At 41.0% G+C, this 23,758-nt stretch overlaps 1 protein-coding gene across 1 annotated transcript in view; it reads left to right on the forward strand.

Annotated features, from left to right (window-relative positions):
* Positions 1-23,758, forward strand: part of Xrn1 (5'-3' exoribonuclease 1) — a 110,189-nt gene that overhangs the window by 80,891 nt on the left and 5,540 nt on the right. The window contains exons 33-41 of the mRNA XM_059268385.1: positions 3,440-3,548; positions 8,150-8,211; positions 9,723-9,833; positions 9,985-10,107; positions 11,116-11,275; positions 15,636-15,811; positions 17,506-17,619; positions 19,097-19,196; positions 23,185-23,345. Coding sequence (XP_059124368.1) covers positions 3,440-3,548; positions 8,150-8,211; positions 9,723-9,833; positions 9,985-10,107; positions 11,116-11,275; positions 15,636-15,811; positions 17,506-17,619; positions 19,097-19,196; positions 23,185-23,345 — 1,116 coding nt within the window. The remainder of the gene's footprint in view (positions 1-3,439; positions 3,549-8,149; positions 8,212-9,722; positions 9,834-9,984; positions 10,108-11,115; positions 11,276-15,635; positions 15,812-17,505; positions 17,620-19,096; positions 19,197-23,184; positions 23,346-23,758) is intronic.

The raw sequence follows: 23,758 nt of genomic DNA on the forward strand, positions 1-23,758 counted from the left end.
AAACCACTTTATGCCCGGTAGCAGTAGATTGTAGTAGGCACTGAACCTCAAGTTCTGGAGTTCAGGGTTCATAAAACAAGTTACACAAATATACTTCTTTGGACTGCTGTGATCACACATATAAAATGAAGGCGTTGGAGACTGCTGATATCTTTGCCAGCCCTAACAATTTGTGGCTCTATTAATTTTGAATGCATTGGGCTCCCTGTTCAGTACCATTGGATTCCAGCCTGAATCCTCTCACTCATAAGGTCTTTTGTAATCTATAACTGATAAGAAAGACGGGTAGGGACTTATTAAAACTTGCCAAAAACAATGGCATTGAAATTGTCTTTTAAAAGTACATCTGTGACTTCATTGCAGTGCACCTAACCATGTGGTATGACAGTCCTTGTGGGGCCATTCAAGATCAAAACAGTCCCCTGCTAGATGTATGGAAAGATCTATGATAATGAACAAGACCCTAAGAAAAACCCAGGCTCCAGAGACCACCAGGACACACACTGACCCTTGAGCCTGCCTGCCCTCTGTGTCTGGAGAGTACACTGGTGCTTTGCTCTGACAAGCTTGTCATTGATGAGTCTCTTCCCAGTCTTTCTCTGAATTCTTTCTCTAAGACCAGAAACCTCTGGGAGCTCCAGTCTAAGAGCCATACTAATTCACATAAAATATGTCCAACTATTTGATAAAATAATGTTTTCAGATAGTGCTTTTTACTTTGCATTTCCCACAAATGATTTCCAATTGGGATTGTATGTTCTTTTTATTCTTTCTACTTAGAATATGCTTTCTTCCTTTACTGCTAAATCCTTCTAGATCTGGGTCAAGGTCTGTTCCTTCCTTGGGACTCATAAGATACATTGTTTCATAATCTGCATGTCATTTCTGTTATCAGATACAGTTTATTTCAGCTGAACACAGCCATGTTTTGTCTATCTCCTGTATATTCCAAGAATTGTAAACTACCTAAATCAACACTTTTAAACTCATAAAGTATTAAGAAGCTCAGCGTGGTTACGCATTTTGGTGCATGCCTTTGATACCAGTACTTTGGAGGCAGAGACAGGCAGGTCTCTGAGTTCGAGGCCACCCTGGTATACATAGTGAATTCATGGGCAGCCAGGACTACACAGAGAAACCCTGTCTCAAAAAACCAACAATAGGAGGAGGAGGAGAAGGAGGAGGAAGCTGAACCTAAGCAAATTCTAGAGAACTCACCAAGAGTAAAACAAAAAAAGAAAGAAAAATCCAGGCATTCCTTAGTAATACATAGCAGTGTGCCCAACGCAAATGTTTTTACAGAGACATCAAACAGGGTGCTGGAGTGATGGCTTCACAGTTAAGAGTGGTGGGTACTTCTAATTGCAAAGCACTCAAGTTTGGTGCCCAGCGCCCTGTCAGGCAGCTCACAACCACCCATAACTCCAGCACATGCACATACACACAGAAATAGTAAGGTTTTTGGTTTGTTTTAATTAAAGAATGACCCAAAGAACTATTTACAACTATAGTATTTGCTTTCAATTTAGAATTATATATCTGTTCTTTGAAGTACTTTAAACTTAAATTTTGGAGTTTGAGCTCAAAAATCAGTAATTCTTCAATGAAATTATCACTTTGGACTTCAGTTTATTTATATGTAAAACAAAGTAAAAATATGCCATAACATTATTATGAGGGTAGCATTACTATACTGATACTGAGGTAATAGAAGCAAAATACACTTAACATGCCTGGCAGTAGTAGGCGCATAATATTTATTCGTGCTTATCTATTGATCCCTCTGTTCTAATTCCCTTTCTCAGCCCCCAAACCCCTCAGAAAGTACTGCTGTTCCCAAAAGCTCTACTACCCATCTTGCTCTGATGGTCGAAGCTCATGCCATGTGACTGTTAATGAAGAGCCCTGACTGAGATCACTAGGGATTTTCCCCCCAACTCCATCCTATATCACAAGTGTTTTGGGACAAGCTCAGTGACCACTAGGATATGATGTGTGTTCGTATCCAATGTGAATTTGTATGTGCCCAGAATTGAAAATAAATAGGACTTGCCAAGAGAAAAATGATGAAAATTACTTTGTATTAAAGCTCCCCAGCCTCCGCTTTTACTTCCTCTTGCAGATTCAGCTATAGCAAGTTGTCTCTTTTGCCCTCAGGCTTTCTCTTCCTTTCAAAAACAAGGATCTTAAGATTGGAGAGTTGGCTCAATGGGTAAAGTACTTGGACATGAATTTGGATCCCCAGCACTCAAGTAAAAGCCAGGCATAATATCACATGTCTGTAGCCACAAGACTGGGGGGTGTGAAGACAGGCAGATCCTAGGGGTTTGCTGACCAGTCAAGTCTAGCTGACATGGTGAACTCCAGGTTTAGTGAGAGACCTTGTCAAAAAGTTAGGTGAAGTGATTGAGAAAGGCATCAATGTGTAATCACACACACGCGCGATAAAAATGATCTTGTAAAATGTTTATGTGAAGCTTAGTCATGTCATTTTGCTATCGTGCCTATTTATAAAGTATCTTAATTACTATGTCTTTGTGATCAATCTTGCTGCAAAGACGTGTTTCATTTGGCAATATAAATATTAATTTTAAAATCAGCTATTGGAGAAGGAACACAGAAAAGAGTGTAAATGAATTAATATCTTCAGCTTTCACAAAATACAAGAAAAATTATTAATCTTAAAACTTTTTACTGGAAAAATCTTTAACATTAAGGAATCAAGAGAATCCTGCAGGTGAATCTGCATGTCCCCATTCCTTAGCTCTCTTGTTAACCCTTTCCTTCTGTTAACCAACTCGTTCCTTATCCCCAGTTACACTGAGAGGGAGTTTGTTTGGAAGCAGACCTAGAGAAATTTTTAGAGGCCTTCCTGGGTGGGTGGAGAGATAGCTCAGCAGTTAAGAACACTTACTGCTCTCACAGAGAACCTAGGTTTGGCTGCCATTGTCCGAATGGTGACGACTCACAACCATGTTACTCCAGAACCTGAGGCCGCCTTCTGACCTCCTTAACCCCCAGGCACACACATGGTCCACAGACGTAACGCAAGCAAAAGACCCAGACACGTAAATAAAGGAAATCTTAGAAAGATTTAGGAAAGTGTCTGTTATGAAGAACCATTCAAAGATTTGCACGTCTTTAGTTTCTGTATTTGTTAACTTGAAACAAAGTTGAATTGAATTACTTCTATTGAAAAGAGAACTTTGGGAGGGTGCTTGTTTCTTACTTCTCTTGTTTTCTAACTAACACATAGAGGAGTCCTGGGGTGGTGGCCATTGTGTTAATGATTCTTATTTCCACGGTGGTTTTTTAGTTCTTTATAGTTTTCTGTGTGTTTTTCTAATAAGCTGTGTAATTTTTATTAAATTAATTTTAAAATTTTTTGAAGTTATATTAAGGTTTTGTTTAGTTGATTTCTGAGAATTTGAACTTTCAGGGTGCAGTTCTACATCAAGAAATAAGTCAAGTAACTCAACCACATAAATCTGACTTGAATGACAACGGTGTCAAATATCAGCAAAGAAAACATGACCCTCACCGGAAACGTAAGTTTTAAGTAGAAAAATGTTTATGTGCTGTCTGCTTTTTTTTTTTTTTTTGGTTGTTTTTGTTGTTGTTTGTTTGTTGTTTGAACAGCTTTGTTGAAATATAACTCACACTTTAAAATAAATTCATCAGGCAAGTGCAGTGACGCAGCAGGTAAAAGGCTTTGCAGTTCAATCCCCAGGACACCCATGGTGGAAGGAGGGGAACACTCCCAGGTTATCCTCTGAACTGCATGTGTGCCCTGTTGTGCGCATGCCCCCCACATACACACACACAGAGAGTAACAGAGTAACGGAGAAAACACAACCATCATTTTCATGGTGGAAGGAGGGGAACGCTCCCAGGTTATCCTCTGAACTGCATGTGTGCCCTGTCGTGCACATGCCCCCCCCCCCCCACACACACACACAGAGTAACAGAGTAACGGAGAAAACACAACCATCATTTTCAAGCCTGCTGTAATGAGGAAAGGGTAGGTTATTGATGCCTTGGCATGTAGATGCCCAGTTTTTACAGCACAGTTGTCAAAAAGAACGTTCTTTCCCCCATTGCATCATCCTGGTACCCTTAGTAAAAATCAGCTGACTGTACGTATTTGTGATGATTCGTTGGCTCTCAGTTCCAGCCCACTGATCTATACATATCCATACAAACAGCATCCTGTCTTCCTTACTCTAGCTTTCTTGTAAGTTTAGAAATCAAACAGTTTGGAGTCCCCCAGCTTCCTTTGCCTTTTTCCAGGATGGTTTCATTTATTCTGAGTCTTTGCATTTCCATATAGACTTTCCATTATCTTATCTATTTCTGCAAACACTGTGCCTGGAATGTTCATAGATTACATTGGGTACAGTGTCTTACATTTCCCTGCCTGGGAACACAAATGCCTTACCATTTATTTAGTTCTTTCTAATTTCTTTCATTCATGTGTTATCATTTACAGTACATGATCCTTAGACTTCTTTCTTTTGTTAAATTTATTTCTCTATTATTCTTTTTGATGCTGTTATTGATAAAGCTATGTTTGTTGTTTCTTTGTTGGTTGGTTGATTTTTGTTTTCTAAACAGGGTTGCCCTATGTAGCCAAGGCTGTCTTAGAACTCACTCTGTAGACCAGGATGGCCTTGAACTCATAAAGATCCACATGCCTCTGCCTCCCAAGTGCTGGGATTAAAGGCATGCACCACCACTACTTGGCCATATGTTAATTTTTTGTTTTTAAAAAAAGAGCAGTCATTCTTGCCTGACCCTGATCTTAGAAGTGAACTTTCTGTCTTTACTATCACATGTGATTTTTAGCTATGGGTTTCATTGTCCTCTATTTGGTTAGTAAATTCTCTATTTTCTAAATTCTTATTTTGGCCTATGAGGAGCTAGATTTAGTTAAATATTTGTTATTTTTGCTTTCTTTTTTCCTTCCTTCCTCCCTCCCTTCCTTCCTTCCTTCCTTTTCAGTTTTTTGTTTGTTTTGTTTTGTTTTCGTTTGTTTTTTTGAGACAGGGTTTCTCTGTGTAGCTTTGCACCTTCCCTGGAACTCACTTGGTAGCCCAGGCTGGCCTCGAACTCACAGAGATCCACCTGGCTCTGCCTCCTGAGTGCTGGGATTAAAGGTGTGGGCCACCATCGCCCGGCTCCTTTTCAGTTCTGAGGATTGACCCAGTACCTCAAACCCACCAAGCAAACAATATACCACTAAGCTACATATCTAGAGCCTTAAATTCCTTTATGAGGGTCTTACGTGTTCATGTAGATGTATCTGCATGTGCATATAGGCATGTGTGTGAGAGATGCCAGGTGTCTTCCATGGTCTTTCTCCACCATTTTTCTTAGACTTTTTATTCCATTCATTTATTTTGTGTACATGTGTAGAGGTCAGAGGACAGCTTATGGGGGTTGGTTCTCTTCTTCCACTATGGCAGCAAGGACCTTTATCCACTGAGCCATCTTGCTGGTTCGTCTACCTCATTTTTAAAGACAGAGTCTCTAACTAAATCTGGAGCTCACTGGTTGAGTAGACTTGCTGGTCAGTGAGCTCTAGGGATCCTCCTGTCTCCACCCTTCCCTAGAGCTGAGGTAACAGGTACATACTTCCCAGTCCAGTTCTTACAGAGATGCCGACGACGACGACCCAAACTCAGATCCTCACTCATGCTTGTGCAGCTGACAAGTTCCTGCAGGAGCCATCTCCTCCTCCTGTCCCTCCCCTAGATCCTTGACAAGCTTTGTTCTGTTTTTCTGTATTTGGGGGTGGGGGTGGGGCAGTGATTTATCCTTTATTCAATTTACCTGATGTGTTAATTTGAGGAGAAAGAACTGAGTTATAGTCCTTCCGATATTTTTGAAGAGTTTTGGAAAGAATGCCATTACATCCTTTTACAGTGATTAGTAAAAATCACCAGAAAACTGACTGGACTTGGGCCTCAGTTCTTTTGGGGGACATTTTTTTATTTTCTATTATACATTAGTATATATTAATTGTAGCTACTAATATGGCTCCATATATTTCCACACGTACATACTACATACCCAAATCAAATCCAACTTTCTTTTATCTCTCTCCATGCTTCGGCTTTTTCAGCTAAAGGTTGTATATTTAATGAAAATGTACTAAAATTTTCTATCCACAGTGACTTAGGTTACTCTATGAAACCATGTGTCTCAACAAAGCTCTAGCCATGTGTGCCCTCACCTTTTCATTCCCTTCCTTTCCTGTTTTCCTTGTCTCCTTCCCGTTTTTATTCTCCCTTCCCATGTCCTGACAAGTTCCTCATGCTCTTCCCCTGGTGTCTCCTTTCCTTTCATCTCTCCTCACCTGCTTTTTGCTGCTGGTTGTGGTGATAATGTTTTCATTGTTGGTAGACACAGAGTCTCCCAAAGCCTAGGTTGGCTGGGACCTCACTGTGTACTCAAGGATAACTTTGAACTGCTGGTCCTCCTGTTCCCACTCCCTAAATGCTGGGATCACAGGCAGGTGTCACTATGGCCAGTCTTTTATTCTTTCCTCTCCATCTGGCTTAATAAGCAGTCTGGTGGTAAGGAGTAAAATATAGCTACAGACAACTATGTAACCTAGTGTATCTAATACAGTAGGAGATTATATACTAGCTTCATCTCCTTCATCTCTGTATCCTTCATTTCCTAACTGTTCTAAAGATAATCTCTCAATTTTTTTATTTCCCCTATTGTCTCTTAGCTTCCCCTTAGCAGAAATGGTAAAAGTTGCTTTTATGAGCATGATGGTATACACCTATAATCCCAGCATTATGAAGGATGTGTTAGGAGAATTGGACCACAAGTTCAAGGCCAGCCTTAGGCTATATAGTGATTTCTAGGCCAAACTAGGATACACAGCAAGACCTTGTCTCAAAAATAAAGCAATTAGGGCCTGGGGAACTATTCCAGTTGGTAAAGTGCCTATAGTACAGGCATGAGGACCTGAATTCAGATCCTCAGCACACTGTTGAAGGCAGGCACCAAGGCCACTGTCTGTAGTTCCAGCACCAAGGGGAGCTAGGGGTAGAGACAGGCAGACCCCTGAAATTCAGTGGCCTCCCCATCTAGCTGAATGGATAAACTCCAGATTCAGTGAGAGACCCTGTCCAGAAAAGTTAAGTGGAAACCCATAAGGAAGGAAACCCCTTGTTTACATCTGGCATCCATGCACTTGTACATATATATACCATGCATACATAAACACAAACACACACACAAACTCAAAAAATGGTTGTTTGTATTTGTTTGTTTTGGTTTTTGCATTTTTGTTTTTTGAGATGGGATTTCTCTGTTTCCCTGGCTTTCCTGGACCAGGCTGGCTTCAAACTCTGAGATCCGCCTCTCTCTGCCTCCCAGTGCTGGGATTAAAGGCATGCACCACAACCCCCCAGCTTCAGAAATAAAAATTTTAAAAGCTTTTTTATTTGTCTCTTACTCTCCTTTATCTAGCCAATAGTATATTGCTCATAATTTAATATTACCAAATTACAATTCTGATCAGATTACTACCTGCTCAGAATCGTTCTGTGATTGCTTGCCCATTGCTTACAACTTAACTCCATAGGTGTCAATGTCTCCCCGATTATGACTCACCTGCCTCTTTAGTTCCACTAAGCTTGATGTTACTCCTTAAGCTCCTGTAGAACTGACTCATTTAGAACTGCAAAAGTACAGTCCTTTCTGCTTTCATGTCTTTTCTCGAATCCTTTTGGGTTGTGTTTTTTTGTTTGTTTGTTTGCTTGCTTGTTTTACCTAGAATTCTAAACCTCTTCTTTTGCACTTGGAGAATCTGCCACCCCTACGTCACCCAATTCAGATGCCACTTTCCTTTTCCATCTGATAATCTGCAATGATCTTTCTCTATCTCACCTGGATTATAAATTTCTTCAGTTTATACATCTTCTCATCTGGGGCTGTGATCAGTGGAAGAGCACTTGCCTGGCATGGACCAGCACCTAGGTCTGCTCTCCAGCATTGACAGCACGGGGGAGGGGGAGCACAGACCTGGGAGGAAACTTAAACACTGTTTGCTATGGGAAATACTTGATGAATTCAACTGGGGTTTAGTAAGCTCTTTTGCTTCCCAAAATTTCTGTTTTCTTGTCTCCAGTTAAAGAAGAATATAAGAGTCCTAAAGCTGAGTGTCAGACACAAAAACTGTCCAGTAAACAGGTAATTTTTCTTTAAATAAACTTTTTCATAGATGGATGTTCTTATGTACTTGGTTGTTGTATAGCACCTAAGTAAATTTTGCAGCCTTTTACCACTTAAGAGTTGGGTGGTCTTGCCAGGCAGTGGTGGCGCACACCTTTAATCCCAGCACTTGGGAAGCAGAGGCAGGTGGATCTCAGTGAGTTCGAGGCCAGCCTGGTCTACAAAGCGAGTTCCAGGACTGTTACACAGAGAAACCCTGTCTCAAAAAAAAAAAAAAAAAAAAGGAGTTGGGTGGTCTTGAGTAATTCTTAACAGCTTCAACTTCTTTATCTTTAAGATGGAAGTAAACTTTTGATCACTTAAAGCTTTCCTCACATTTTATAAAATATTCCAGTGTCTATTTGTATGTACACTGGTAGCAACGTCTAAAAAGTCAAATTGTATAGAGTTAGAAAGGGGGAGCTGAGATCATGCATTTTATTTTGTTTTACAAAGTCTCTATGGTTTAATAAAGACCATGTAGACATGTTAAGAATCAAGGAATTTGGCATATATAATTATGTATACTTTTATGAATTATATCATACTTTACATTTTTGAGTGCATCTCTTGAGTTGGGAACATAGCTCAATGATGAGAGCTTCCACATCTTAATGTGGAAGGCCCTGGTCAGTTTCTACCATTGAAAAAAAAAAAAAAAAGGTGGCCAGGCTTGGGAGCAAATGCTGATTTTTAGACAAGGTCTCTTGTAGCACAAGTTAGCCTCTTAACTCACTATGTAGGTAGCTAAGGCTAGCCTTGAACTCCTCATCATTCCGGCTATACCTTCAAGAGTACTGAGATTAAAAGTGTGTGCCACTACACTCAGCCAAAATAACGTTTTTAATAGTAAAGTGAAATGTGTAAGTTGAGAGAGACAGCAGCATTGAAATAGTTAGGATTTAGTAAGGCCTCTGTCCTCTCAAGGCTTTCGTGGCCTTCTAGGCTCCTGTCGTAAATTCTGGCCTGTTAGAGAGGATGCACTGTCTTCTTTCTCCTATTACCGTTGCCAATCCTACCATGAGAATGCCACCTCATAAAGCTGATTAGTTCCTGATTGAGGTGGGGCAGCACAAACACACAGTCCATATCCGTGGTTATTGTCCATATTCAAAACTGAATGAAATCTAAATCTATTCACAGGTTAATGAAAATAAAGATAATGTTCTCCCATTCAAGGTAATAGCCTTTCCTTCCCCTTTTTTTCTTACGGCATTAAAAGAAAGCAGTACTTGGAGCTGGAGAGTTGGCTCACTTAGTTAAGTGTCCTGACTGCTCTTCCACAGGACCTGGGTTCGGTTCCCAGCACCCACATGACAGCTCACTTAAGCAGTGGTGCACTGACATGCAGGTAAAACACTCACACACACAAATGAATAAATCTTTAGAGAGAGAGAATGCAATACATAGATACTTTGCTCAGTTTATTTAGAATAATGTTAAGATGGTAACTATAAGTTTACCTGCACAAAACTTATTCTTCCTTACAGACTTCTGGAGGATCTGCCAAATGTAATATTAAACTGTTGAAGAGAAATGAAAGTCCAGGATCCTCAGAAGCCCAGAACGTTGTGACTGGTTACCCAAATGTTGTCGATAAGGTAAATAAATAAATAAATAAATTCAGTGTCTCTTCCCAAACTTTTACATCTAGGAAAATGATTGAGTGAAAGTTGAATTTTTAGAGTAAAATCTAGCTTTTTACTACTTCTTCCTTCTTTGATCTTTATGCATAAATATTTATTTTTTTAGCCTCACTCTGGAATTGAGAACTTCTTAGCGTCTTTGAATATCTCTAAAGAAAGTGATGTACAGTCACCTCACCATGGAGAGCCCCCAGATGAGGAGCATCTATCACCACAGTCGTTTGCTATGGTTTGTATGCTCAGCATCTTTGGAACTACAGTCGTTTCTCTTCCATTGGCCATGCATGCATACCCCACGCATCTGTTCAAACCCTGTGTCTCATGTTGCATGGTATCTTGCATCCCTTTTTGTTTGGTTTGGTTTTGGTTTTTTGAGACAGGGTTTCTCTGTGTAACAGCTCTAACTGTCCTGGAACTCACGCTGTAGACCAAGCTGGTCTTAAACTCATAGAGATCCATCCGCCTGTCTCTTCCTCCTGAGTGCTGGGATTAAAGGCGTGCTTCAACACCTGGCTCTTGAATAACTATCGTCATCATGTGAGGAAAACCAGGATGCTTTGAGCAATTTAGCCATCCTTTTGTGCTGTTGTTTCTGTAGGGTTTTCTTTTGCTATCCCAATAGACTATAGTTCTCTGCTTTTTTTTTTTTTTTTTTTTTTTTTTTCTTGAGACAGGGTTTCTCTGTGTAGTTTTGGTGCCTGTCCTGGATCTTGCTCTGTAGACCAGGCTAGCCTCGAATTCACAGAGATCCGCCTAGCTCTGCCTCCCAAGTGCTGGGATTAAAGGTGTGCGCCGCCGCCGCCGCCGCCGCCGCCGCCGCCGCCGCCGCCGCCGCCGCCGCCGCCGCCGCCACCACCACCACCACCACCACCACCACCACCACCGCCCGTCAGTTCCCTGCTTTTTAAAACATTGCTGTTGACTAGGCTAAAAGTTAAATAACATAAATATCTCTGTACTTTGAAATGTGAATGTTTTTCAGCTGTTGACCATCTATTTGTCTTAGAGGAATTTAGTTAGCATCTTAATTTTTAACAACAGGAACTCTTCAAAAGAATGAGCAAAGGTTGAAGAGATAGCCCAATAGTAGAGTTCCTATCTAGCATGCATAAGGACAACACCTCAAAAGAAAAAAAAAAAACCTCAGAAAATCAAAAAGGAAAATGAATAAGCTACATAAGCCTAACATTTACTTTCTTCTCACTCCGCATCTACCTATGAATCTTCTTCTAAAAAGAAAGGAACACGGATGCTTAAAGAAATTCTAAAGATTGATAGCCCTGACACAGCAGACAGTAAGAGTGATGGGAAACAATTTGATAAAGAAGTCACTGCTTCTTCCAGTAGAAGAGATGAGCATGGACTGTTAGCACATCCTGAACAAAATAAGAAGCTGGGTGAGTTAACTGAGTACTGTTAGTAATAGTGAATATCATTTCCAAAAGTTTGCTTCGTTTGGTTTCTTCAAAAAAAGTTTATTATGTTTGTCTGTCTGTCTGTCTATTTGGTGTATATTTATGTGTACAGCACACATGTGGAGATCAGAGGACAACTTGGAGGAATCACTTCTCTCCTTCCATCATGCATGTCCCTGAGATTGAACTCAGGTCATCACGCTTGACAGCGAGCACCTTTCCCCATTAAGCCACCTCTCCAACCCCATTTGTTCTTTTTAAACTAGGGGGCAGAGAGGTGGCTCAACAGTGAAGAATACCTGCCACATATTTATAAAGACTGGAGTTCACCTATATAGCACACATGTAACAAGCCAGGTAGCCCATAAACACCTATTATTCCAGCTACTAGGAAAATAAGAGGATTGCTGTGTCTTACTGGCTTCCAGCCTATCCAAGAAAACCAAGCCCCAGGTTCAAGGAGAGACTCTGCCTCAAAGGAATAGCAGACAGTGAGGATACACGCTGTTCTGGCCTTCATCTGCACACAGACACACATAAATGAAGAAATAGGGCTAGAGAGATGGCTCAAGGTTAAGACAGTGCACTCCACTTACAAAGAACCAGACTTCAGTTCCTAGCAACCTTGTCAGGTGGCTACCAGCCGGATATAACCCTGGCTCAAGGGGCTCCGACACCTCTGGCCTCCTCGTGCACCTGCCTTCATGTTCGTAAACCCACACGTGGACACACACACACAACTTAAAATAACAGATATTTTAAAAATTAAGGAAGTAAATAAGTAGCTGTTCTTTGGAGCCTGGTATAGTGCCTCACACATGCTGTCTTTGCCCTTAGAAGAACAATTTCCATGAGTTCAAGGCCATCCTGCACTACATAATGAGTTCTAGGTCAGCCTGAGCTACATAGTAAAATCCTGTCTTAGGATTAATATATACAAATTAAGTAATAAATAATTTTGTTAATAAAGCTTTTGTTTTACTTGATTTTATTTTATCTTAATGTATTTTTGTCTTTTCTTAAGATGGAGTCTCACTGTGGAGGTATACAGTTCAAGCTGACCAAGAACTCTTTTATCTTTTTTCTGTTGTTGTTTTTCGAGAAGAGTTTCTCTGTGTTACAGCTCTGACCAGGCTGGCCTCAAACTCGCAGAGGAAAGGTTCTAAAACTACACAGAGAAACCCTGTCTCAAAAAAACAGTAAACAAAACAAAACAAAAGAACTCATGAGCCTCCTGACATTAGCTTCCTGAGTGCTGGAATTACAGGCATACACCAGCCACCGTGCTTTGCTTGGGTTTATTTTGGGCTTTTTTTTTTTTTTTTTTTTTTTTTTTTTTAAAGACAGGGTCTCACTATGTAGTTCTGGTCTGGCTAGCCTAGAATTTACTATGTAGATCAGGCTGGCCATGAATTCAGAGATCCACCTGCCACTGCCCACCAAGTGCTAGCATTAAAGACCTACAGTACCATGCCCAGCTGAGAATCATTTTTTAAAGCCAGGCTTGATAATGCACACCTTTAATCCCAGCACTTGAGAGGCTGAAACAAAAATTGCTTCAAGTTCAAAGCCATCGCAGGCTACATAACTGGAGTCTGTCCAAAAACAATTCATGGGTTTTTGTTTGTGTCACTTATGCAGCAGTATAAATAAATATGTAATCAAAAGATTTGTCAGCCCTACATCTTCTTGTAACAACTTAAACTATTACAGATAAATACAGTCATGAAAGTTTCACATCCTTTTATCCCTCATAATTTAAAGGTGATTGTATGTATTAAATACATTTTTAACTTTTCTAAATATCTTTCCAGTTTATAAAATGAGCACAGTCATTCCAAATAACTTGTGATAGTAATATATAAAGCAATAGCACATCAGTCCCATCGTGTAGATGCCATCAGTTGACAACAGCATTAAATTATAATAAATTACCCAGTATAGAAACTGAAAAGGCTATCACATCAATTACAAATTATTGACAAGGGTACATATTGGAAGTATACTTTAAATCTATGAAACCTGTAGTGTAACATGTGGCTCAGTGATCAATCTCAGTACCTATCTGTCTTTGTGCCTGAGCCTTAGGGACCTTACATTTTAATATTGCACTTGTGTAATCATCTGCCAAGACTGACTAGGGAGAACGACTCAGACAAAACTGCATTGGAACAGAAGTTTCTCAGAGTATTAAAAAAAAAAAAAAAAAAGTTTTTGGGTGGTGGCGCATGCCTTTAATCTCAGCATTGGAAAGGCAGAGCCAGGCGGATCTCTGAGTTTGAGGCCAGCCTGGGCTACAGAGTGAGTTCAAGGAAAGGCACAAAGCTACACAGAGAAAACCTTGTCTCGAACAACCAAGAAAAAAAAAAGTTTTGAAGTTTTGAGTAATTCAGTCTGAACTTATTAAGTATCAAAATCTGGACCAAAGGCAATGTCTAGCTCCAATATACTCCAGTAAATATTGGGTAATTAATAAGTTCAAAAGCTATTAGAAGCTGGGTGTAGTGGCATACCTTTAATCCTAGCACTTAGAGGCAGAGGCAGGTGGCTCTCTGTAAGTTCAAAGCCAGCCTAGTGTACATAGAGAGTTCCAGGGCAGCCAGATTACATATAGAAACTCCATCTTTAAAATATATTATTATGATGCTTTTATATATGTATATATGTATGTGTATGTATCTATATATACATATATATACATATGTGTGTGTACATATACATATATAGGTACTTATATTTATAGCTTTCTTTTTTAATGGATTTTTAAAAATATTTCAGATTTATTGATTGTGGAGGTGGGGTCATGCACATGCCATGGTGCCACTTGGAAGTTAGAGGACAACCCATGGCAATCAGTTTCCTTCTTCCACCATGTGATTTTGGGGAATCAAATTCAGGTCTTTGGGCTTGGCATCAGGTGGCTCTAACCACTGAGCTATCTCACTGGCTCTCAAAACCTATTAGAAATTAATTACATATTTATCATAGTGACAGATATGTTCCTGAAATAAATCAAAATAATTTTTAAGCAAAATTGATAAGTTTCAGAAACAAGTACGTTTCACTTAATTTTAGTATTTTGAAAATGTGAAGAACTTAAGTACTTAAGAATCTAGCCTGTGTTATACAACTAACTGGTTCTGTGACTTTGGGCAAGGTCACTCAACACCCTTCCCCCTTCTGTTTTATAAAGTATTTATTATAAGAGATTGAACTTGGGCCTCAAGCAAGCTAGACTGTTCTACCATCAAGCTGTACCCCACAACCCTTTTTATTTTGTTTTTTTGAGATCTCATTAAGTAGTCCAGGTTGACTTTGAACTGGTGATCTTCCTGCCTCAGATTCCCAGATGTTTAATCTCTTTTCTAAAATAGAGGTTTCAAGGCTGAGCATGTAGCTCCACTGGTAGAGTGCCTGGGTTTAGTTCTCAGTACTACATAAACAGGGTTTTGATGCACACGTGCTTTCAGCCCTTGGGAAGTTGAAACAAGAGGATAGTGAGTTCAAGACCAGCCTGGACTGTGTAACAGGTCTGAAGCTCATCTGAGTTTCATGACACCCAGTCAAAAGCAGGAAGTGAGGTAGATGTGGTAGCACACCCTTTAATCCCAGCACTCTGGGAACAGAGGTGGATAGAGCTCTTTGAATTTGAGGACAGCATGGTCCACATAATAAATTCTAGAGTGGATTAATTCTTCACTGACATATACTTTTGTTCAGATAAGCTCTATCATGCCTGATTTCAAGTTTTACCTTGGTAATTTTCATTAGTCAACTATAACCATCTAAATTTACTTCTTGACTATTTTTTTCTAGTGTTTTTTGGAGACAGAATCTCATTTTGTATCCCAGACTGGACTCAAACTGGTGGCAATCCACCTGCCTCAGGATTACAGGTGCAAGCCACTGTGCCCAGCCTGTCATTTTTCAACCATCTAGCAGTTTCTGTTTGATTGACGACAAACCTGCAGTAACTGATGTCTTGGTCACTGTTCTTTTGCTATGAGGAAGCCGCATGACCAAGGCAACTCCTATCAAAGAGTTTAATTGTGGGTTTGCTTAACAGTTTCAGTTCAGTCCATCATCATCATAGTCACATACATGGCTCTAGAGCAGTGGCTGACAGAGAGGAACTGAGCCTGGCATGAGCTTTTGAAACCTCATAGCCCACCTCCAACAAGGCCACACCTCCTAATCCTTTTAATCCATCAAACCGTTCCCCTCCCTGGTGACTAAGCATTCAAATATAGAAGCCTGTGGGGGCCATTCTTATTCAAACCACCACAACTGGATAGTCCAAGATAATTTTAATTAACATGAATATTCCCTTCTCTCTTGATAGCATGCTTTATGAACAAGCCTCATGGTACTAGTGAATACCAAAATATTCCATCTGTGGATAGTGTGTGTTGGCCTAGCCATATCCCTCCTGTATCCACACCAGTAACTGAACTTGCTCGAATTTGTTCCCTTGTTGGAATGCCACAACCAGATTTCTCCTTTCTGAGGACAACACAGGTATAGTATACTGCTGCTTGATGTTTGCACGGATGTAAATCTTTAACTGAGCATAATTGGCTGAAAGATCTTTAGCTAGAAAAAAATGCAGTAGTGTGGAGGTTGGAATTTTTTTGTGTGTGTGAGTGTGAGGATTTTATGTGTTTGTGGTTTTAGGAGTTGTGTTTTTCAACAGCATTAGGAACTGAACTCAAGGCCTCATATACTGTACCAACAGAATAGATAAGATCCCTCCTAAAGCTCAATGACAGTAATAAGTTTTCTGTATAACCCCCCCTCTCCCCATCATAAGTTTCTCCGAGATGCAGTAAACCAGGTCAAGACGAATTGAAAAAATATAACAAGAGGTATATTAAGCAAAGCAACTCCCAGGCTGGTTCCTCCAGTCTCACAGATCAAGGCCAGAGAAGTCACTCACCTAAACTAAAGCAGAGAAATTTTCAGGCTGTAGGTGAGAGATGATGATGTCTGCCACAAGCTAGGTTTGTACCCAAGTATGGTCAAGAGCTGAGTGCTTAGGCAAGAACTTGAGCAGCTGGCAACTTCAAGGGAAGAAGCTGCAACAGCCACCAAGAATGGGGAACTGGGCTTTTTGGCGCCTTTCCTGTGTTCAGAGACTCTCAGGGTGTGGGTTACAGGTGGGAGAGGGTTTTGAAAGAGAGAGAGAGACAGGAATGGGGCTTTCTAGACCATGCAGGGGCGAGCTGGAGGCTCCAACCAAAGAAGAAGCTCTGAGATTCTCACACTTGGGCGGTTAATAGTCCCAGCTGCTGCTTGAGGGTGGTAGGAAACATGAGTGTGCAAGCTGTTTCTGTCAGTGGCCATTATTTCATACTGTGGACCATACAGTCTTTGTCACATTTTCTCATCTCTACAATAGTGGGAAGGTTTTCATAAGCAATTCTGGTTTGGGGTTTGATTTGGGTTGGGTTTGGTTTGGGTTGGGTTGGATTTTTTTTTGGTTTTTTGAAACAGGACTTTGTGTGTAACAGCCCTGGCTGTCCTGGAACTCACTCTGTAGACCAGGCTGGCCTGGAGTTCATAGAGATCTACCTGCCTCTGCCTGGAATGAAAGGGTGTGCCACCACCGCCCAGCTGGTTTTTTGTTTGTTTTGTTTTGTGTTGTGTTGTTTTGTTTTGTTTTTTAATGTAAAACTTTCTTAGCAAAAGGCTTAGTTTGCCAATTCTTAGAATAGAAAAAAAAAAAGCTTTGCTAGCCTTTGTTTTCATTGAAATACTTGGTGCTCAGTCTATTTAGACAGCTTGGTCTTTGATTCTGTTTTAAACTTCCTTCGTTTGTGCAGTCAGGTTGGTCACTAACTCCTAAGTTCAAACAATCTTGTCTTTCCCCTCCAGCCTTCCACAGAGCTAGGCCTTCAGTGCCTGCTCTAAAGAACATTCTGTCTTGTAAATGTTAAAAGGTAAGACACTGAAAAGCAGCACTCAGGAGGCAGAGGCAGGCAGATAGATGTCTTGAGTTCAAGGCCAGCCAGGACTACATAGACCCTGAATTTTTGTTTGTTTTTTATTTCTTTATTTATTTTTTAAGGAAAAAAAGATGAGGCACAATTCTAAAAGGTTTTCGTGGAAACCTAAAACTTAAATGATTGTTCTTTGATTAGACAAAACTTTAGGAGAGGAAGTTGGGTTCCTAGACAGATAATCTTACAGATGTCTATATTCTCTTGTTTTAGACAATGACAGTTTGTCAGGTGAAATTGTCTAATGGTTTACTGGTACATGGGCCACAGTGCCACTCTGAAAGTGAAGCCAAGGAGAGAGCTGCACTTTTTGCTTTACAACAACTGGTAAGAATCATTCATGAATTTCCTACTAAGTTTTTAAGATGTGTGTGTGTGTGTGTGTGTGTGTGTGTGTGTGTGTGTGTGTGTAGGAGACTAGAAGAGGGGGAATCAGATCCCCTGGACTGGATCTGAAGTTACAGGTGGTTGTGAGCTGCCCTACATGCATGCTGGGAATCAAACTTCCATCCTCAGGAAGAGCTTTTAACAACTAAGCTATCTCTCTAGCCTATCTGTTAGTTTTGGGTTTGGGGGTTTTTTTTGTTTGTTTGTTTGTTTGTTTGTTTTTTTATTGATTCTTTGTGGGTTTCACATCAAGCATCCTGATCCCATATGATCCTATATCCACCCTCTGCCTTTGCCACCTCCCCCACAAAACAAAATAAAATAAAAAAACTAACATAAAAACTAATTTTAAAAAAAGTCTCAGCTTGGAAGCTGTAGTGTGACACTCCCCCATAAAACAAAATAAAGTAACATAAAAAAAAATAATTTAAAAAAAAGTCTCAGGCCGGGCAGTGGTGGCACACGCCTTTAATCCCAGCACTTGGGAAGCAGAGCCAGGCGGATCTCTGTGAGTTCGAGGCCAGCTTGGGCTACAGAGTGAGTTCCAGGAAAGGCGCAAAGCTACACAGAGAAACCCTGTCTCGAAAAAAAAAAAAAAAAAAGTCTCAGCTTGGAAGCTGTAGTGAGTCATACAATATACCCTTGAGTTCATCTTGTAAGTATTCATTGCAATGAGTCATTGGTCTGGTTCGAGGCCTCTGGCTTCTTCTACCCTGTTGATACTGGGCTCTCACTGGGACTCCTCTTGGATATCCTGTTGTTATCCTGTGTCATGGAGATCCTGCAGCATTGAATCTACAGGTCCAGCCCCTTCACATGCTTCAGTGGTTCATAGATGAGGTGGATGTTGGGGTGGGCCAACTCTTAGCTCTGGGTCTGGGCCTGGGTGGTAGCTGAGTTGGTCAGCCTGCCAGCTTTGCCTCATTAAAACGACCAGGGTGAGCTTTCCAGCATTGTCCCAGCTTGCTCACTCAGTGCAGCAGGCAGCAAACGGTGGGCCAGTTCTCCTGTTACCACGGCCTCTCACACCTCCAGGGGCAGCTCTGTTGTTTTGCCCAGGCGAGGTAAGGAGCCCACTCTTCTACTCTTGTGCTCCCAACACCAGCTCTCCTGCCTGCCACAGGTGGTAAGGGATGGAGGGGGGCATCTTTCCCTTGCCCATGCCACCATATGGCAGATAAGTAGGGGACAGAGTCAGCTCTTCTACTGTCATGCCTTCAGGATGGGCTCACCTGCACTTCTGCCAACAAGGTTAGCTCTACTGAGTTGTCCAGGTGAGGTGCAGGGCCTGTTCTCCCACTCTCTCATGACCTCAGGGACAGCTCTCCCACCTAACAAAGCCATCTGTTAGATTTTTAATTAGTCTCTACAAAAATGTTTGGATGTTTTGTCTTATAATTTTAAAATACTTCCACAGGGCTTTGGTGTGAATTATCCTTTGCCTCCACCAATATTTCCAAATTATCCTCCTGCTGTACCATCCGGAACTGTTCCTCCCATTTTTCACCAACCTACTGGTAAGATATTTTGCTTTTCTAAGTATTATCCTTGAGTTATTATTTTCTCTAAATTCTTTTAAGAACTACATCTTTGTAGGGGGTTTTTGGGTTTGTCTTATTTTGTTTATTACATTTAGTGCATGTATGCATACATCAACATGTACCATTTTTAGTGTATTAAGGTTTGATTGTGTTTTGTTTTTTTTTTTTTCTTTTTTTTTTGGTTTTTCAAGACAGGGTTTCTCTGTGTAGCTTTGCGCCTCTCCTGGAACTCACTTGGTAGCCCAGGCTGGCCTCGAACTCACCGAGATCCGCCTGGCTCTGCCTCCTGAGTGCTGGGATTAAAGGTGTGCGCCACCACTGCCCGGCTGATTGTGTTTTTAAGACAGTGTTTCATGTATCCTAGACCAGCTTTGAATTTCTAATTTCTCCTCCTCTGTCTCCTGAGTGCTGGGATTATGGTGTACCCACCATCCTGAGTTGAACTATCACTAAAAATCAAAAAAGTTTATAACTTGCAGTTACCTTGTCGCCTTGCCCAAAGTCTATTAAATTAAATAATAAGGGATTTTAAAAACGAAACCTCTGGGGATAAATAGAAGAAATATCAGCAGACTAGAAATTTGAAATCAGTTTGCAGTGAATAAAACATTGAAGTAGTCAGTTTAGCAGAGTAGGGTTAAATTACAAACCATAGTCCCTGCAGTAGAGGTTACAAGAGCTCCTCATCCTCCTCACATACCGCATTTGCCTGGCATATGCAAAGCCCTGGGCTTAATCTCTAGCTCTACAGAGCTAGCAAAATAAAATCAAGATTGTATGAAAAAAGAATAATTGGGAAAAAAAAAAAAGTTTGTAGTTGTATCCATTACTTCCTGTGGCTCTGATAAAGCATCATGACAAAAAGCAACTTACAGAAGGAAGGGTGTATTTTGGTTTACTGTTCCAGAGGAGGAGTCCCTAATGGGCAGGAAGGCATGGTGACAGGCAGCTGCAGCCAGAAACTGAAAGATCACATATTCAACCTCAGGCATCAAATAGAGGAAACAAACTGCCCTGAAGCAAGGCTGTAAACTCAAAGGCTGCCCCCAGTGACACACTTTCTCCAGTAGACTGCACTTCCTAAAGGCTCTATAACTCCCCAGACGACACCACCAGCTGGGGAACATGGGTTCAGACATCTGAGTCTATGGGGCAATTTTAAACTAGCACATTCTGCTCTGGCCTCTGTAGGCTCACAACCATCTCATAACACAAATGCATTTAGTCTAACCCTAAAAGTCCCAGTAGTCTTTATCAGTCTCAACACTGTTGAGAAGTCCAAAGCCCAAGTTTCTTTTTTTGAGACCCAAGGCAGTCTCTTAACTGTGACCCCCATGTAAATTCAAAAGGCAAATTACATACTTCCAACATATAGTGCCAAAGAATATACATCCCTAATCCAAAAGAGAGAAATGAGGGCATCGTGAGGATTGAATCAGAACAAGATCTAAGCTCAGCAGAGCAAACACAAAATCTTCCAACTCTGTGTCCAATGTCTGGACTTTAGTTTCATGAGACTTAGATGGCTCCAGCTTTGCTCTTAGAGTGGCTCCACTCCTATATCAGCTCTCTTTGGCAGATGTCTCATACCTATGATCTTCAACACAACCCCGACTTAATTTTCATAGCTATATGTGATGGCCTCTCACAGGCTCCTTACAGGGATTCCTCTGTCACACATTATTGTCTGGCCTTGGGAGCTCTCTGAAACCATGCACATAGAATCCATGACCCCCTCTCCCTCACTCTTGCATCTTTCATGCCTCCAAAGATGGCACACTGACAAGTCTGACTGCCATCTAACACTGGATCCTCACCCCCTTCAACCACTTTAGTAGCAGCTTTCCTGGGCTGAAGCAGTTGCTTTCTAGGAACAAGCTGCCCTTTATGCTTTTTCCTTTTACAAGGTGGAGACATAGCTAGGTGGGGTCTTGGCTGATGGCATTTTTCCCATTGTTCTGGTGCAGAGCAGGGGGTCTCTCCCGAAGTGACACTAATCTCCTTAACAATGACAGCCTCATTTAGCACATGCCTTGGCTGTACATTAAGCTTCCTAATGTATCTAAAATACCATAACCAAAAGCAACTTACAAAAGGAATAGTTTATTTTAGCTTATGGTTCTAAAGGGGAAATCCCCTTTTATCTCCAAATTCCCTTTTTATTTCTTTCTGCCCCACTTGCTCTTTTTTATTACAGACCTGTATATACATTATCAATAAGAGCTATACCTTAGACTCAGCGTTATGCTGTCTTGAAAGTTCTTCTACCAAAGAAATTAGTCTTTTTAGTTCAGCCTCATGTAAATTCTCAGGACATGGACAGAAAACAACAAGATTGTTTACAAAAATATCACACTGCCTACTCCATAGTTAATACAGCCCTTCTCCCCTCTGAAACATCATGAGCTAGGCCTCTGTCTTCTGCATTACTCTCATCCCTACTGTCTTCTAGAATGGCCCATTAAGCTCTGGTTACAGCATTCAGCCACCTTTCTAGTCCAAACTTGCAAAGTCTTCCATATTCTTCAAAAGTACAACATGATCAGGTTCTCCACAGCAACACCCCACTCCTGGTACCAACTTCTCTATCAGTTGCTTTTCTGTTGCTGTGATAAAATACCAGAGGGGGATTCCATAATGGAAACAGAGTCATGGTAACAGATGACTGAAGCAGAAAGCTGAGAGATCACATATTCAAACAGCAGAGAGAGAGAGAACAGAGGTGAGACTATAAACTCTCAAAGCCAGTTGCCAGGGACACACTTCCTCAGCAAGACTCTGTCTGCTAAAGATTCCATAATCTCCCCAAACTGTACCACCAACTGGGGACTGTATTCAAATACCTGAGCCTGTGGGTGACATGTCTCATTTAAACGATCACAGTTGTTGACTTGAAATTGTAAAAGGGTGATTAAAAACTAGAAAATAAGAAGTAACAAATATTTAGCATAACAATGCACAGATCCACAACCCGTGTTATAGGCACTCCAGAGAAAGAGATGAGTGGTGAGGAAGGAAAGATAAAATTTTCTTAGAACTAAAGGACATGCATCTCTAGATTCAAAACAAAACAAAACAAAACAAAAAAACAGGTTGCCTTGAAATTCAAAACACCAGGGCCAGAGAAATGAATGGCTCAGTAGGTAAAGGTGCTCGCTGCAAAACCTGACAGCCTGAGTTAAATTCCTGTGTCACTCATAGTGGAAGGAAAGAGCTGATTTCCACAAAATGTCCTCCTATCTGCATACAAAGATTCCTGAGACCTCAAGAATCTGGCTTGTTAAATTTTAGTCACTCTGTTAAGAGTCTGAATTTCACCAGCTCTCCAAGTGGCTCAGAGAGACAGTTTTAGGAATTGCCAGTTGAGTATGTTTCCAATAGTCGACAAACAGAGTCCTTGAATTCTACTAGAATAGAGAAAGGAAACTCTCCCTGTACCATGAAAGTGATCATATTTCAAGACTTGGGCTTTAGGTTTTTTTGTATTCTAAGCTCACTGTGGACGAAACTTAGCATTTGGGTCAGGTGAGAGCCTTATGATTTCTGTCTTTGTTCCTAGGCCTTCCTCAAGGAGTAGCTTCATGATCATTTATATGGTCATGAAACCAAACAAACAGGATTTTGAGAATAAGGAAGGGCCAGAGTTCTTTGCAACTCACACCATTTCATAACAGCAAGCCAGGGTCTTCTGATGCCATTGAAATGATACCACAGGGAAGTCCATCTTCCTCAAAGTCCCATAATTACAACTGTTCCTAAAGCTCATGTCAGCATTTGGTACCGTTGGCCTCTGTGGGCCAGCATCACAAAAACTGCATTTCTGTAGGTAGTTTTATGGCCCTAAGAAAGGACCCCAGGGTGAGTGATGTGATAGACAAGAGCAGTTACCATTGCCAAATAAGGTGGAGGAACTAACCAAGGCTCGAGAGAGAAGTCTTAATCTCTGAATCTCGGTTCTTAACAGCTAATATAATGCCTTCGTCATCTCATCTCTTCGGCTCAGTGCCGTGGAGACCAGCAGTGCCGGTTGCTGGGAAGGTCTTCCATCCTCCTCCACATCCCGGGACCATGCCCTTGGCTGGAGGAGTGCCAGGCGGAGTGCACAATCAGTTCATACCTCTGCAGGTGAGAGCTGGCGAGAAAACTGACTTCAACAGTTACCTTTTTTTTAATATTCAGAACAAAACTGTTGATAAAAATGTACATAGTTAGTACTTCCCACTAACTGGAAGTCCTTTGTGTATGAATTAAGCTTGCAGTAGTGATACATTTCAGCTGATCTCTGGTCTGTTTATGGTCTAATAAATAATACTAATTGTAGCAAGTAATATACATATTTTTAAAGATTTATTTTGGTTTAATTATTGCATGAGGGAGGGTATATTCTACACAAGGGCAGATGCCCTGGGAAGTCAGAGGTGTTGGTTCCCCTGAAGCAGAGTTACAGGCCAGCAGACATGGATGCTGGGAACCAAACTCAGATCCTCTGCAAGAGTAGTACCTCATCTACTGTCCATCTTTCCAGCCCCCATTGTAAA

The sequence above is a fragment of the Peromyscus eremicus genome, chromosome 7 (assembly GCF_949786415.1).
Source record: "Peromyscus eremicus chromosome 7, PerEre_H2_v1, whole genome shotgun sequence".
NCBI lineage: Eukaryota > Metazoa > Chordata > Mammalia > Rodentia > Cricetidae > Peromyscus > Peromyscus eremicus.